The sequence below is a fragment of the Cryptotermes secundus genome, unplaced genomic scaffold (genome assembly GCF_002891405.2).
Source record: "Cryptotermes secundus unplaced genomic scaffold, Csec_1.0 scaffold168, whole genome shotgun sequence".
Classification (NCBI taxonomy): domain Eukaryota; kingdom Metazoa; phylum Arthropoda; class Insecta; order Blattodea; family Kalotermitidae; genus Cryptotermes; species Cryptotermes secundus.
The window spans coordinates 440360-456591 of NW_019721760.1; the positions used below are offsets into that span (position 1 = coordinate 440360).

The 16232-nt window shown below is 32.6% G+C and overlaps 1 protein-coding gene across 2 annotated transcripts in view; it reads left to right on the top strand.

Moving 5' to 3' along the window:
• The window catches only part of LOC111875626 (voltage-dependent calcium channel type A subunit alpha-1), a 500175-nt gene that overhangs the window by 384167 nt on the left and 99776 nt on the right, over nt 1-16232 (top strand). For both annotated transcript variants that reach the window (XM_023872012.2, XM_033755887.1), the window contains 2 exons: nt 131-295; nt 10949-11059. In XM_023872012.2, coding sequence (XP_023727780.1) covers nt 131-295; nt 10949-11059 — 276 coding nt within the window. The remainder of the gene's footprint in view (nt 1-130; nt 296-10948; nt 11060-16232) is intronic.

The window sequence follows — 16232 nt, forward strand, 5'->3', positions numbered from 1 at the left end:
TTAATGCAAATTTATGTGTACATTAATAACATTATGGTACTGGGTAAGAAATAAATTGCTTCCAAGTTACATGTGTCTAAGAATACCAGAAAATAATTTAATGTCATCTTTTCTCTTAATTTTCTTGTAGAAATCTTGTATTGACTTCACAATTGGGGCCAGGCCACTCGAACGGTACATGCCCAGCAAAAGAAACAGCTTCAAGTACAAGGTTTGGCGAATTGTTGTGTCAACTCCATTTGAATATTTCATCATGATACTCATTGTGTTAAACACGCTGCTTCTTATGATGAAGGTATGCCAGTATCTGTTATTGATGTAGTACTTCAGTAGTTGTTGGTAGTAAGTAGTTGAGAATTTGTAGACACAGTATTTTTGTGTTGGAGTCATTGAGTATAGTATGTATTTGTATTACAAAATACATGCTGATTTTTTTATGTTTTGTATTTAAGCCAACCTATACTTTTATTACCAAATACATGCCAAGTTTTCATATGTTCATAAGCACGTTCTTTACAGTCTTGAATTAATTTAGAGTAAAGATTCTGTGCGAAATCTGTTGTTTGTCATAAATTTATGATGGACTGATTCTTTTTTTACTGATTATTAACATGGTTTTATTTCATCCATGCATTGAGCTATTTCATTAACATAAAAACTTTACAAAACTGAATAGAAAAGAAGAAAAAATTTCTTACAAATGCACCTGGGGGGGGGGGCAAATCGATGGGGATGTGATTATATGTCTCATAGTAAAGGAAATATGTCCTTCAGGGATCCATGAAGCAATATCCAGTTTTATAAATTGTGCTGTTAAATTTTTTTTAAAAAGGGTGGTGATTTGAATGTCTTTCAAGAGTTACCAGGCTCATAACTTTGCTTCTTTGTACTTAAAACAAGTACTTATACTTAAATATACAAAAGTATGAGTAAGGCTTTTTGCTTCTGATTTCACAATTTATGCTTGTTTGTAGTTTAACAAAAGATATTTTGGGCTTGGTGTCATTTCGAACATAGACAGACTCTTCATCTTTAGGATTTACAAACTAACAGTAGCATATAATTTTTTATCAGTATTTTATTCTGTGAAAATTTCGAAAAGTTGCCCTGAAAATGAGTGAAATTATTAAATGTTTATGTAACATCATTTAACATTATCCTTTTGGAATTATATAGGTTTATTTTTATGCACATGCTTAAACTGCTGGTTTGGACTCATTTTGCACACATGCAGTTACTTGCAAAGTGCTTATTGCTAACTGACCACAAAATAATTAGTAAACATGAGTTCCGTACCAATTTTGCATGCTACCCAGATTTCCAACATCACACCAATACACAACAGGAAACAGATAACTTGATTTGGGACCAGAAGACTAAACAGAGAAGACATATTTACAACAATATATGCAGTGTTTGGATTTATTGTATGATATCTGCAATCAATAATATATAATTGGAGTTGATCAGAGTTGATTTTCTTGTGCATAAAAATTATTTTATGCACAGATAAAATGTAATTTTTTAAGCAAAATTTACATTTTTAACTTGTTCATGGATCTCAGGTTATTTGTTTATAACTAGTGTACTACATATTTCTGCTCTTTGTGCCCCAGAAACTTCATGGAAAATTTGCATATTAAATTATTTTAACAATTATGTACAATTGTACATAATTGTAAACACAGTTATACTGTCATTCACACAAATACGGACATAATAATATTGAAGAACTAAATACTAATTTCAGGTGTGTTTACCATGGATCATTGTATTAAACAAATTTCTTTTGCAGGTAGTGAAAGATTTGTTAGGACGTTTTTATATTTTAATTGTTATGACTGATAAGGCTGCAAATGCTCTTATAAATGTTTGTTATCACGATGTTGAAATGATGATTGGTGTTTTGATGTTGGAGCATTTAGCCCTGAACATCATTCTGTGACTTGTTGGATGATTGGTTGGACTGATTGACTGATTGATTGGTTGGTCGATCGATTGGTGGCTGTTTGATGGGTTCAAGCTGAGATAAATGTTCATGAAGCATGTCATCATGCATCTTGTGGCAATGCATTTCCACCCAGAAGGTTAACAACTTTGGGTGTTTCTTATTTGTTTGTATGAAAAAGAAAAAGTTTTTTATTGAAGGAAACGATAAATATTCAATAACTTCTTGCACTGCCAGTTCAATAATCATTTTCTTTGTTTTTAATGTTTTGAAGTTATATGTTGGGTTTTTACAGTATATTGCATTATTAAATTAGACAATAAAATACAATATTCTCACAGAATGGCAACAGTATATTAAATTCAAGCAACCACTGTCATGTCTTATTCTACAAGATCAGTTGTAAAAATCCTATACTGTTGTATAAGAGTTCTCAGTGAATTAAATTAAGCACATCCATGAATGCAGGTATTATCACACATCATGAAACCATAATTGTATCTGTACTGGTGGACCCAGTTCGTCTTACAATAATTTTACAATTTCATTTACTTTCTCTGAATATTTATTATCAGTGCTATGCAATTTAGCCCACTGTTGGTTACTTGGTTACACTGAAGTTGAAGTTAGTACAGTTTATAACTATGAAATACTTACAACATTGCTAAAAGTATTTGTATTTTATCGTAGTGTCGGTAGTGGGGGTGGCCTCAAATGGCATAATGTTGGTATCAGAATTCAGGGCATGAAACTGACCACTCACATCAGTCTAATACAGAGCGTAAGAATGTGTGGAACTATGCCTTCACACATTTTCATGTCATGGTACTTAATTAAGTAAGCACATGGGTAACTTATTTCTAAACTTTTTTCTATACCCAGATGCTAAAATGTTGACGTTTATTATTATAAACTCTTTACAGTTCTAACCTATTCTGTAATAGATATGAAACTGACAGATAATACGGTATAAAAAAGAAGGACTGAACATGAGATCTGTTCAGCATCATTGTGTGAAGGAAATTATGTAAATTTGTACAATCTTCAGTCTGGCATGGCAGACATCAGCAATACCTTCCTGCTGTATACTAGCTATTTTATCATATTATGCTATGCAAGTAAAAGCAGACAAATTGAGTGTGGAAACATTGTTTTTAATTCTTCAGAATTAAGCTATTAAAATCTGAAGATACATTTAGTATAAACTATATCTGTTTCTATACTAATTTGAATAATTTATTGAACTGGCAATATGTTGCTTTCATGGTGTAGCATGCATTCTGTGAATCTGGTGTTCACTGCATCAGGTGTGTTGATGTGTTCATGTCCCTACTTGCATGATATTTGTTTTTTCTCAGCCAAACAGAAAGCTGTTTTCTATGTAGAATTGATATTTATTACAGTATAACAGTAAAATTTAATTATTGAAATATTTGATTTATTCCTGAAGAATATATATGTTCATGTCAACACATAATTGTGAAGATTCTTTGCCATTTCTCTGCAGTACTTCTTCCAGTATGCATTTGATCATAGACTAGCAAAATCTAAGCTGCATGAAGTTTTTTCCACCTTTGTCTAATGAAAAATTATGTATACAAATTTGGAATATGTTAGGTTTCAAGTAGAAAAGTGAGCTCATTAGAGCTGTTAAATAAATTTTATGATTTTAATTAATACTCCTGATAATCCTAATCACTTTGTTGATAACAAATTAATGATAATCTCTGTGCAGGCAGTGTGACATGAATATAAAAACAGGGATAAATTTCTTGTAAGAAAGGTATCAATGTTAACTACTAATAAGAAAGATTTAAAGTTCTTACTGCAATAAATAAGGATGCTCTAAACCTTTAAGATGTGTTATTGTGTAGTTGGTAGGTAGGTGCCAATGTCTGAGATGAACCTGCTGTCTCCATTTTCAGGGTAGAAGATAAACTTTGAAAATGGAGGCATCAAGTTCCCCAAAATATTTGTACCTATTTACTAAAATACACAGCATCATATCATGCCAGACCAAAATCTTTTGAACTACTAGTAGCATCAGTTATTTTAATAATGAATTATAATTATTATCTGAATATACTGTATTTAATTCTTATGTAGAGTACAATGTATTACTAAGTTGTTGAAGATTTTAATTTTGTCCAGTAATAGTATTTTACTTTGATATGAGTCTGAGGCAGCAGCTGTGATGATAATGTCTGACTTGAATGTAATTATGAGCTAAACAGGGCTGGGGAAAGAAGGAAATATCCAATTCACCATACGTGTATAGCTACTTCACGATAATTTCATAGGGATTACTATAGTGTTCAACTGTATATTATGACATGTTTATTAATTTATATAGCTGGTAAATGATTTTTATAATATCATCATGTTGTTGGTAAAAAGGAGAATTTTTGTAATTTTGGAACTGAAATTTAGATAAAATTTGTGATTTAGCAGCATTATCTTATTCTAATGGATTATTCAAGTCTTTTTATAATAATGTTAGTATTCAGCAAATAGTTTAAAAAATTACTGTAATTCCCAATCAAATTTCTGGCTACAAAATTTGATTTCCTTGGGCCTGAACTAATGGATGTGACAATGCTCTAGGCTTATCTTTCCTTACTAAATGTGGAAAATTAATAGAAAAATGTTTAATGTAGTTATTTATAAATGAATGATAGATTCTTCAGTCATAACTATTTCATAGCTAAAATCAAAATTCGAACCCTCATTTTCAAGGTATGTGCTTTCAATCTAGACAATGTGAAAGCTAGCTTCTCAGATCATTAAGTCTGGTACTGTAGAATGCTAGAAGAAAACATGACACAAACTCTGTTTATGTAATTTTTAGCAAATCACAAATTAAAATGTTTAATACAGTAAGTAATCTTTGTCTGTATTACATAATTTTATGCAAAGAATTGGTAATGTAGTTCAAATGTATAAACAGTATATATTATGTCAATATTAATACTTGCCTATCAGAAAGTAAGGAACTTAAATTACAGTATTATTTCAAATAACTTTATAATGTTTACCACAGTTTAATGTCAAAATAGTATAAATGGGTTGATCTCTGATAAATATTTAGACTATGAAATATTCTATTGCACTAAATGTACAATGCAATGCTTAAATTATACTGAAGTAAAATTTGATGTTTAGCGGTAAATGTAGCACAACTTTTTAATTATCTGTCAAGTAGTTTTGATTCTCTGTGTAGTACTGTTATCTGATTGAATAGAAACAGCTTTCTGTATGTCTCTGATGTTTTTATTCACTTGACCTCGCACAATCCAGCACGTGTTTGGTTCTGGAAATGCATTCCTGTTTCTCAACAGACGCATGATGTCGAGGCAGAATCACGAGTGATGGATGTTTCTGTATAACCTGTATGTGTGTCTGTCTGTGGAGCACTGCTCTCTCAGTATTTTGTCAACTATCTTTCTCTTAATCCTGTCTTTCACCATGGAATAAGTGGAACATAATTATCTCGGCACCCAATAATCCCTTTGACCCTTGTTTACACCATATGATATTTGATGATAGTTTTATATTAATATGATTCTATTGTCTTCTAAATATGCATTTAAATTTCAAATTCAATGTTAACAGCAATAACTAGAAGCTGACTGCTATGCTGAGCAGCAGAAAATCATGTTTACTTGATCCTTTTAATTTTGTTCTGTATATTTTTAATATGTCTGTTCCAAATTCAGTATAATATTAATTAATGCCAGATGTCTGGTGTTTATTATCAACTGAGATAGTTATGTCTTACTAGAAGATAAATATTTATGTTTTCTTGATAAAGAATATTTCATACAAAATAAAATCTTAATGATTTAGTTTTGTTGTGTCAAAAAGTCAAACCAATGGGTAATTATTCAGATTTGTTGGACACTGTTTTTATTGTTTAGTGCAGGAGTGTTTTTGTGTGTCAGGTTCAAGATTAACAGTAACTGTTAAGGAACATAAGAATTTGGTGTCCTGATAAATTCTGTAGGATTATGCATATTCATGTAACATAACCTGTAGAGATATTTTATATTCTGTTTGCTGAGAAATCTTAATTTTATTACTTGATAATTTATTTCACTTATTCCATGATTCCTGCTTAGTTATGTTTTCAATTGTAACTAGCAGTCAAATATACCAACTATAAACTTGAATCCTAAAAGGAAAATATATGTTATTGGAACATGTATTTAGTTCATAGCCATTATTGCCTGAGATCCCCCCAATAATATAACTTCAGAACCTTTCATGAGCTTCAGTGTTCCAAAAAACTAAATTGAGCCTTGGTGTTGTTTGGCTGCTAGATTATTCTTACTTTATCGAACCATTCCTTAACTGAAGGGACATGACGAAGGAAAACAGAGTTGAACATGATTTTGCAGACTGCTAACGCATGGTAATTCACTGGATTTGTCAACTAATTTAGTTATGTTTGAAAGCCAAAATTTAAACAGAATATATTGTTTTAGTTTTGTGTGAAGCAGAATGAACTCTATCTCCTTTTGGCATTATTTTTGGGCATTGCATTCGAATTGCTTTTATTTTATTTGTTATTGTAAGTCTTGAAGGAAATTATTTTAACTTTTATACTGCCATAAATTCTATAGGGCATCAGTATAACCATAAGTTTAAAAGTTGCACTCTTTTAATTCTCCTGTCACACTTCAAGAACATTTTGTTTCAGCTCCATTTTTAAAGAATTGCCATGCAGTTAAAGTCTCATGAATACAATTCAAGATTTTGTATATGCGTTGGATATATATCATTGAGTCACTGTGTACAGACATACTGAAATGCAGTCATACTAGCCAGGAAATAGCTAGAAAGTTACACAAAATAGATTAGAAGTAGAAAATGAAAACCATTATGATAAAGCTGAGAAAGAACTTAAATACTTTATTTGTCTTCCATTCACATTGATTCCTGTTGCAACAGCATCTGAAATAGTTTTAATTTACTGGCATGCAGAACCAGCATATCAGTTAATTCAAGTTGTCCTTTAATTAGGAAATTTATGGTTCAACATGTAAAGGCGCTAAAAAATTACAGAATATTCATTGGATTAATAAAGAAAATAGAACAAAGGAAACTGAAAGGAAGGGCCTCATGGCAAGTGATATAGTCTAAAATTCTTAATGAATTAAGCATGTTGTATCTAATATACAAAATCAAGGCAGTGATTAATATGAAAAAGAAAGTCATTTTATTGGATTTGAGGTTCACATAGTGGTGGCTATGAAGACTACAGTTTTTTGAGTAGTAATTCCATGTGATTTGGAGAGAGCATGGCATTTCAAATGAACATGTCACCTCTATTTTCCATATTGAAGAGTAAGCCAAGCAAAAAACCTGCAGAAGCGGTTTTGGCTTACTCTTCAACCCTGAAGAAGAAGGTGACATGTTCCTCCAAAATGTTTGGCTGTCTCCATACTGCATGCTTTTACAAGCCATGAGACTGTTATGTTCAGAAAAACCATTAGTTAAAAGTTTAAGATTTTTAAGGGATCAGTAATTTTAGAGTGTCACGAAAGCAGGCACAAATAATATTGCTGAAGTTTCCTCAAGATTGCATAACTGTGCAAACAACATGAGCTGCCAATTTATTTATTAATGATGTATGTATGACACATAACATGGTTTGATGCAGAACTGAATCTGTTATTTGTTGTTTTGTATGTGTCCTGTTTAAGGTTGATTAACATGCATTTAAAGTTACAAATTCTTTAGATATCCTGTTCAGATTTTGCTACAGGAAACGTAATGGCCTGCTTAGATGAATATTTTGCTTACAGTTTGGGCTTTTATAGTCAGAGTTATCAGTATTTGATATGGCTTTGAGCTAGACCCAGATTTGGTAATTGTAGGTTTATAACATCTTACCAGATGTACAGCCAGTTGTAAATTCCTAAAAGTATGTCCAAGAGAACAGTTGAAACCTTTAATCATCTTGAACTGTAATACATGTTGAAAAGAATGATTTCTTTTCATGCAGGTAATGGATAATATATGAGTTCTGTTCACTCCTGTGTGACTGTGTAGTCTTATAGATGGATACCAATATTTTGGAGAAACATGCAGCCTCCATCTTCAGTGCTGAAATTGGCATCTTCTTATAAGTCTACATGATGTCACATCTCATAAGACAACAATCTGAACAATCACCTCCATGTAGTCCTCAAAATTTTTATAGAAAACTCTCTAGCTTTTCCTAGACAATGTGCATCCAGCTTGCCTTTCAGCACTGCTATAAGCTAAAATAAGAAACTAGAGAGCATTTACATGAATGTATTCATATAATCTTTGTAGTCTGAACCCTGAAATCTGAATACCAGTCATTGTTATCAAATAGAAAGTCATGCAAGTACATAATTACATGCAGTCCCAAATGAAATGAAAGATGACAGGAAATGTAGAACTCTATTTTAAGACAAAATAATCATTTTGAATAAATATTTGATGTCTGCTTCTGTTAGATCCTTCATCCAGACACACTGACTTTTCTTTCTTTGCATTGTCATTACATATATTTACCTTGAGTTTTGTGGATATAATTTCTTAAATAGAAGAACCAATGTTATAAAACAAGGCTTCTTAATATTATGAAATGACATATGAGTTATAATAGTAGTAACAACAAGGATTTGAAGACAAAATGGGAACATATTAATGTTACCAGGTATATGGGTATCTTGTGAATACTATGATTTCACTGTTGGTAGTAACTTTCTTCACTGTGATAAGAATCCACAATTTGGGCCTCTGATGCTTTGCATAATAGTATTTCAGATGTTTTACTTTTGTCTAATTTTGGGATGTTGCTCATCATAACAGTTTTCCAAGCCATAGCATTTCCAAAACTGGTTCTAATTCATTCAGCAAATGAGAAGGTAAAGTAAGGAATTCTACTCTTTCGGGCCCCTGCCAGAGCTAGTCTTAAAACCTGGATCTAGTTTCACCAAGGGACACAAAAAATAAGCTTCTTTGCTTTATCTTGTCACTGATTATGGTTTGAAGAAAATTTGATGACACTGTCCAAAATACCAGTCTGAAAGATCAAACCATCATCACAGAATTCAGATTAAGATTTCAAATGCTATTACAGACAATGAATTCTGTGACAGTATCTGAAATGTCAGTGTGTGATATTTCCAAGCTGAAAATCTTGAAATCTAAAACCATAAGTTAGAATGAACACTTTATTTTATTTGACTAACATTACTGTCATCTTTTATTTTGTAAATGTAACTGAAGGGGTTGTAGCACAACGTTTTATATTATTTTGGAATGATAATTATATAGTATATGCCTTATATTTTGCATTTGATTCAGATTCTTGGATTCAAACTTAAGGGCTATTGTCATTTCTGTGGTACTATATGCTGTGGTTTAAATGTATGTGTGTGTTTTTGGTGTTTTTGTCTTGATATTGCAGATGTGGTGGAAGCTTCTGGTAAATGCTCTCTTCTGTATGATAATTCTCCATCCTTGTTAACCATTACTTGATGCAGGCAGATTGCTATAATTGATGTTTCTGTTAATTTTATGTTTGAATATGAGATAATTGTAATCAAGGTGAGCTAGACTTGGCAGAGTACAAGTAATTTAAGTTAAATGAATGGTATTTAAGATGAAGAAAGCAGTCTTCTGGGATTTGGCACCGTGTATATGTGGTGTTAACCGACGNTTTAGGATGCATGCCATGACATTCAGAGATTTTAAAAGCTTGTGTAGGCATAATAGAATTCTCATTACCTTATAGTGAACATGTATTTTGTCCATAGTTTCAAGAGCACCCATCTATGCAGGATATTTTAAATTACATTATCAGTTTGAAATTGGAAATGAGTCTCCCTTGATATTGTTTACCATAACACTTTGCTGCTACTATGACCTACATTTGAGACAAGACCCCAAGTTGTTAAGCATTGAAAGGATGGTAAAACGTGCCATAAATATGAAACCCTGTAGACAACATTCAAGTAATATTTAATGACTAAATTACAGAGACTTGCATAGCCTCCTGAAGTTAAAGCCTAAATAGTCACACACAAGTAGTCTATCTGTCTAATGGTTACAGAGGTGTAAACATATTTTTCACTATTAGCAGCAAGTGCTGCATCTGACTGTGACCATATTCAAGAGACAAAATTCGTTCAACATACATCTCAGTCTAATACCTTCCTTGAACATTTGGTAGAGATTTCAGAAGTGTGAACATTACACAGTTCATTAAATGACAGTTTTCATTATGATAAGCTATCTATAGAGAGTAAAGTGTTAATCCTGCTATATGAATGCATTTCTAACTGAATGTTGCTCTGAAGCAGCTAGCACTTGTGCTATTTTTGTGAGATCCTGGCTTGGACATTTGGTTTCAAAGTAGTTGCTCTGGTTTTTCTTAGTCTTTGAAGGCAAGTCTATGACAGTGCCATCCAAATATTTTTGAATTTATTATTCACAATCATTTACCAGTTAACACTCCACAATTAGCAGCATTACAATATAAATGATGTGCAGTTTCCACAGATGGTATTACCGTGTCAGTTATTTATTTCGTAACGCAAATTTGATGATGGAAACTGAATACACTCTGCCAACCAGCAAGAAGTTCAAGTTGCATCCACTCACACAAAGTGCACACAGCTTACAGACACAGAAGTCAAAAGTAGATGGCAATCACACTTTCTCATTGAAAGTGAAGAGTCAGTACTTGAGCATTTCTATGTAGTTCAAGTAAATTTAACTTTTTTTCTTCAGAATAGTCAATATTGAAATTTAAACTAAATATACATTCAAATAAGCAATCTCTCTGTATCAACACAAAATCTTCTGTGAATAATTCCCATTCTATAACCACCTGGTGTAAGTTATCTTTTTGTCAGTTGTGTCTGGTGAGTTCTTTCCTCGTCACTGTGCCGTGTAATCCTCGTTTTTATTTATTTTCATTTGTGTTTTTTTCTTGGTTCTTTTTACTATTTGTTCTAGTATGACAAGCAAAGCACTGTGTACAAGGAAACTCTTGGCTACATGAACATCGGCTTCACCAGCATGTTTACCATTGAGTGTATTCTCAAGATTGTGGCGTTCGGAGTGCGGGTAAGAAACACCCTAACCTTAAACCATCAACAACATCTACAACAGCGACACAACACTTTTGTATTTGTATATTAAAAATGAAAACATTCAAACAATCTCAGTGGTATAAAATGGGACCTGACTAAGCAAATATCCTCACCATATAACATTTGAAGTTCTAATGATGATGACTATGAAGATAATTATCACCTAGAATGTGATGCCATATAGTAGGATACAAGTTTGCTAATGATTCAGAGGAATGTACTTTCTCTGTCTTCACCATCAAACAGGAAACCAAGCAAGCACCAAGCAGAACTGTCTTACTACTAGCTGCTTATTTGCTCACTCAGCTTATGCTTTGATCTAGAAAATGAAGGCAGTATATTCCTCTTTAATGCTGATAAACTTCAACTTGACTACATAGTATCACACTGCAGAAAAAATGCTCTTCTTATCCTCAATACAGTGTTGAGTTGTGTCTTGAAATCTTTCTGCTTTCATGATGGAAGATATGGTATTATACTCTAAAAATGTCCTTTGATTGTGAAGGTTTATAAATGCTGCAACTCTTGTTGCTAGTAATAGTAAGGCTAAATGTGCAATTATTCAGTTATTTGAATAGTGCACTGAAATTGCCAATTTAAGATGTACTTACAAATACTATGACAGACCTTCTTAAGTGAGATGAGATAGAAGCTTGCACTGCATAATTTTAGGACAAATGCATGAATTAAATGTAATCTCAGAATAAAGGAAGAAAACTCATGTTGATATATCTGGTGTTCTGCAATACAGCAAACTGAAATATAGGCACGTAGTCTTTCATATGTCAAGTAGTGTTTTCCCTAAGAATAATAAATCTGCAGTCAAAATAAATAAATTATTACTAATCAAGAGGCTAAACTTGATTACCAGTACATTGTTTTATACATTCTGCTAAGTGTTTCTTTGTCAGGCTTGTGTGTTCAGTGACATGAAAACTAATTCTTATAATGAAATATGATGAGTAACGTCAGCTCCCATTTTGCCATAAGGAGGGAATGCTGGCTTTTTCAATTTCATCTCTGATTAATTAAGTAACATAGAATGAAGTGTTTTATTACTGCTGTCATGAAACTTCAAGAATATTAAGCATTAACCTGAAATTCACTACACCATAATGGTCTTTATACTTTTGTGATTGAAATTTGTACAGTTTTTATATCCAGGAGAATTGACTAGATGAAGTTTGAAGTTATTGAAAAAGCACAGCTAAAATGAATGGAATTAGCATGTAGTATTCCATTCAAGATGTAGCCATTGACTACCATGACACATTATATTAGGTTTATAATAATCTGTTAGCAGTATGATAGGGCCATTGATTGTTAACATGTAGGGCACTTCTCTTACTTCTACAATTCTTCACTTTGAACATACTTCTGAGACAACAATTTACACTGTTAAAATGTACATGATCCAAATTGATGTTGACACGTTGGTCACATTAAAAGGTAAACTACATCAAGGATCAGTGAACTTTGAAGTTAGAACTCAGACTCAACAGCATTGATTAAGAAGAAGTTGATATGTCCCTCCTTCCTTTTATCCTTCCAGACTTTCTGTTTATTAGCCATGCTGTTTGGTCCTTGTTTCCTTCAGCCAATGAGAGAGCATGTAGCATTAGGTGTTCAGCATGAGAATGGATATTGCTCCATGACTATGACAATGTTGAATGTTGGATTTGCCTGTGCATGCTCATTGTGCTAGTAACATGACAGTAGCATGGTTTGTTAACACGTTGGCATATTGTCTTTTTGCATGAACTGGCTGTTCAAAATGATATGATGCATTTTCCATTGTTGTAACCAGACTATTTCACAAACATGATGCCACAGTTATTGCTGTAATTAGTGTCTTATCTTAAGGGCTGTGAATGTAGTGTCTTGGATACTAAATTTCTCTAAAGAATCTGCAGCCCTTAATGAATCATGGAAATTAATTATATATTTGAATGTGGTACTCTTATTGCCATGGTATGCGAATCAAAACTTGGGCATCAGTGCCAAATGTTTTAATGTGACTTTGAATGGGACTTATTGAAATGAGATGGGAATGTTGTCTTGACCTTAATGCATGTTGTATCCCACTGAACTAAGATGATGTATTGCTAAAGTGAACCACTTGTGTTTTAGAGACAGACTTTCTTGTGCTTCCTCTGATGACTAGTCTGGTTATGTGCACAAGTATATGCTTTTAATTTTTTGGCTGTGTATAAGATTTTAAATCTTTTCTTTACAGGTTGGAATAAAATAACTAGAATGAATTGCATTTAATATGTCGAGTCGGTCTTGCCGAACCCATGGTGGCTCGGTCCTGTAGTGTTGAATTGGATTCCGTAGTCATTCAGTAGACACAGTGTTATTCCACAATGGAGACCGCCTGCCCATCTATGGGAATGTTTCATTGTAATGTAATGATATTTAGTTTGATTTATGGGAGTTGTTTAAGTTGTTTTTTTAGGTTCCTGGTAGTTGGCTGTGCTGTGCGGCTACATTTGCAGACAATGAACTGGACCAGTGTGAATGTAGCCCTTCACTTTCAAATGCCTGCTTTGTAGTTTACTGAATTTATTACTATTATGCCAATTGCCAGAAGTTAGTTTTTCATGCAGTTTTTGAAGGACTTCTTTTATTTTCTTGCAATACTCAAATTTCAAAATTCTGCTTCTTCACATTTAATATAGTAGTATTGATTTTTTTGTGTATTTTTGCAGAAAAATTGCTTTTAATTAAAATATTAAATACCGAAAACACACATTTTATGAGGTTTTTAATACTTTGATGCTTATTGCTACATTGAGTGTGTTCTGAAATAAAGAAGGCCTTCAGTTTTCTCCAGAAGAAGAACATACTCCATTTGGGACTGGAATGTCTTTCATGCTGTCATAACTAATTAAATACACCAGATTGCACAGAATCAGGAGCCTAATCACCTGAAGGCTAACAAAAGTCTCTTTAATAAGAAATGTTTCCACTTACCCAATTAAGAGTAATGTCTTCCTCATGCAAGATGTACATCTCAAGGTCAGTTACTACTAAAGTGGCAGAGGTGTTGTACTGTTCTTTTAAATTCAGCATGAATAACAGTTAACTTTATGGCTGTAAATATATCCTTCCAGCATTGTACTTTACAGTCTATATCTTAATTTTTTAGGAGAGAATGGAACATTGAATTTAATGTTCACTTGAGGTCTGGTAATATCATCACATTATTCTTGTGGCAGTAATAGTTAGTGTAGTAGGGGAATATATGTTAGGAATTGTGCTCATACCAAATAGATTGATCTCATGACAGTGCTCTAGACTTGTATTACTGAGGTCAGTTCAAATCTCATCTAGGACACTGACAATCCTAACTTAGACTATTCATGCTTTTCCTCGCTTCCTTCTGGCAAATGCCAGGATAGTATTTCAATTAGACCATGGCCACTTCCTTCCAGATTCTATTCAATTTGTCAATCATCTTATCACTTCATGCTGTATACTTTTGCTACAGACAGCATCATAAAATACCACACAAAATAAGTGCTATATTAAGTGAATTGTAACCTAAGAAAAATCAACTTACTATTATCTACTTCAGATTCCAACCTCTTTTGAAGGAAAGTAAAGTTGTCTTGATTTATATTTCTTATGCTTTCACTAATTGCCTTCAGCAGTGATAGCTAGCAAGTGACAGGTACAATAATTTCTAATGCATCCCTCCATTTCGTTGTTCATACTGAGCAGGATGTTATAGTGGTAATATGCTAGTGAATGAGATCTCGTACCTTCTCTAAGTTTTGACTGGGTTACTGGCTATCTTGACTGAGGTTTTCATAATTGTTAGTCTACAGGAAAATACTACAACCAGTACCTTTCAAATCCTTGCCTACTTACCTTTCATGGTCATTTTCTGATCCCATTCTGTACTGTATAATTTATGCAACTGAAAGAGTAATAATTGTCCTGTCATTCTATTTCATGCTACAAAACCTCTGTAATTTATGTAGAATTGTTAAAACGCATATAGAATCAGTTTACAATAAAATCAAATGGAAAATGGTTGATTTAACTGACAGAGACAACTGTTTATAAATTAAGATGTACTTCCATAATAATAAATAAATTTGTGTTTAGAATTTTTCTGTCTGGTCCATTTGCCCCAGACTTCTATATGCGAAGGGTTAGACCCATGCACACAGAGAACATAATTTACAGCATATCTCTGTGTAATGAAGCAATATTTGCAGTGGGAATACAATAGGAATCTCTAGCATAACTAAAAGTCTGCTTTCCTCTTACCCTTGTTATTGTTTTTATTTTTGTGACCAACATACTGGTTCTGTACAGATAATATCTGTTAGATTTTCAGATATATCTCCAAATTTATATTTCTTAATGTACAAACAATATAAATATGTGATATTTGGATATATTTATAATCTATCTACATACTGAGTTTCACATACCTAAATCTGTTAGTTCATTAGTTACCACTCTCATACTGAGAGTAAAAGGATATTTTTGCATTGATGCTGTGGTGTTACTTTACACTCTACAGAGCATTTGTCTCAGTAAAAATTGCATCATTTTAAAAGACCTATCATCATACATAGTTTCAAGATCTGAAATTAAGTGGCACAATGGGCACTCCTACCTCAGAAGTTTGCGAATCTGCCATTTTATTATTACTCAATCTAAGAAATTAAGTAGTATAATGTAGGAGTGGCCTTCATTGGCATAACATTAATATCAAGTGTCATGAAAATTGATTCAAAAGTTAAAATAGGAAACATACACACACTCACAGAAATCATGGTGATCCCATGAGCCTGTTTCTTCCTTCCTTAATGAAGAAAAGCAGACATAAAATATGACCTTGTGCTACAACTGCTGTGAAAACGGTGAAACAGTTTTTACATACATATTTAGTAGCATTAATTTTTGATACCTGACAAGAACTGTATTTCACCTTTGTTAGCAGGTTAACATATTACATTGATATCCTTATTTTATGGAAGGAAAGCATTTCTTGTGTGTTGTTTGTCGCTCAAAAAATTTGTCATTAATTTAAAGGCAAAAGTTAGACATTCAATTCAATTTATTTCAAATTCAAAAATAGATCCAGATACAGGCTGGGAAACAACCATTGGATATAGAATGAGTCA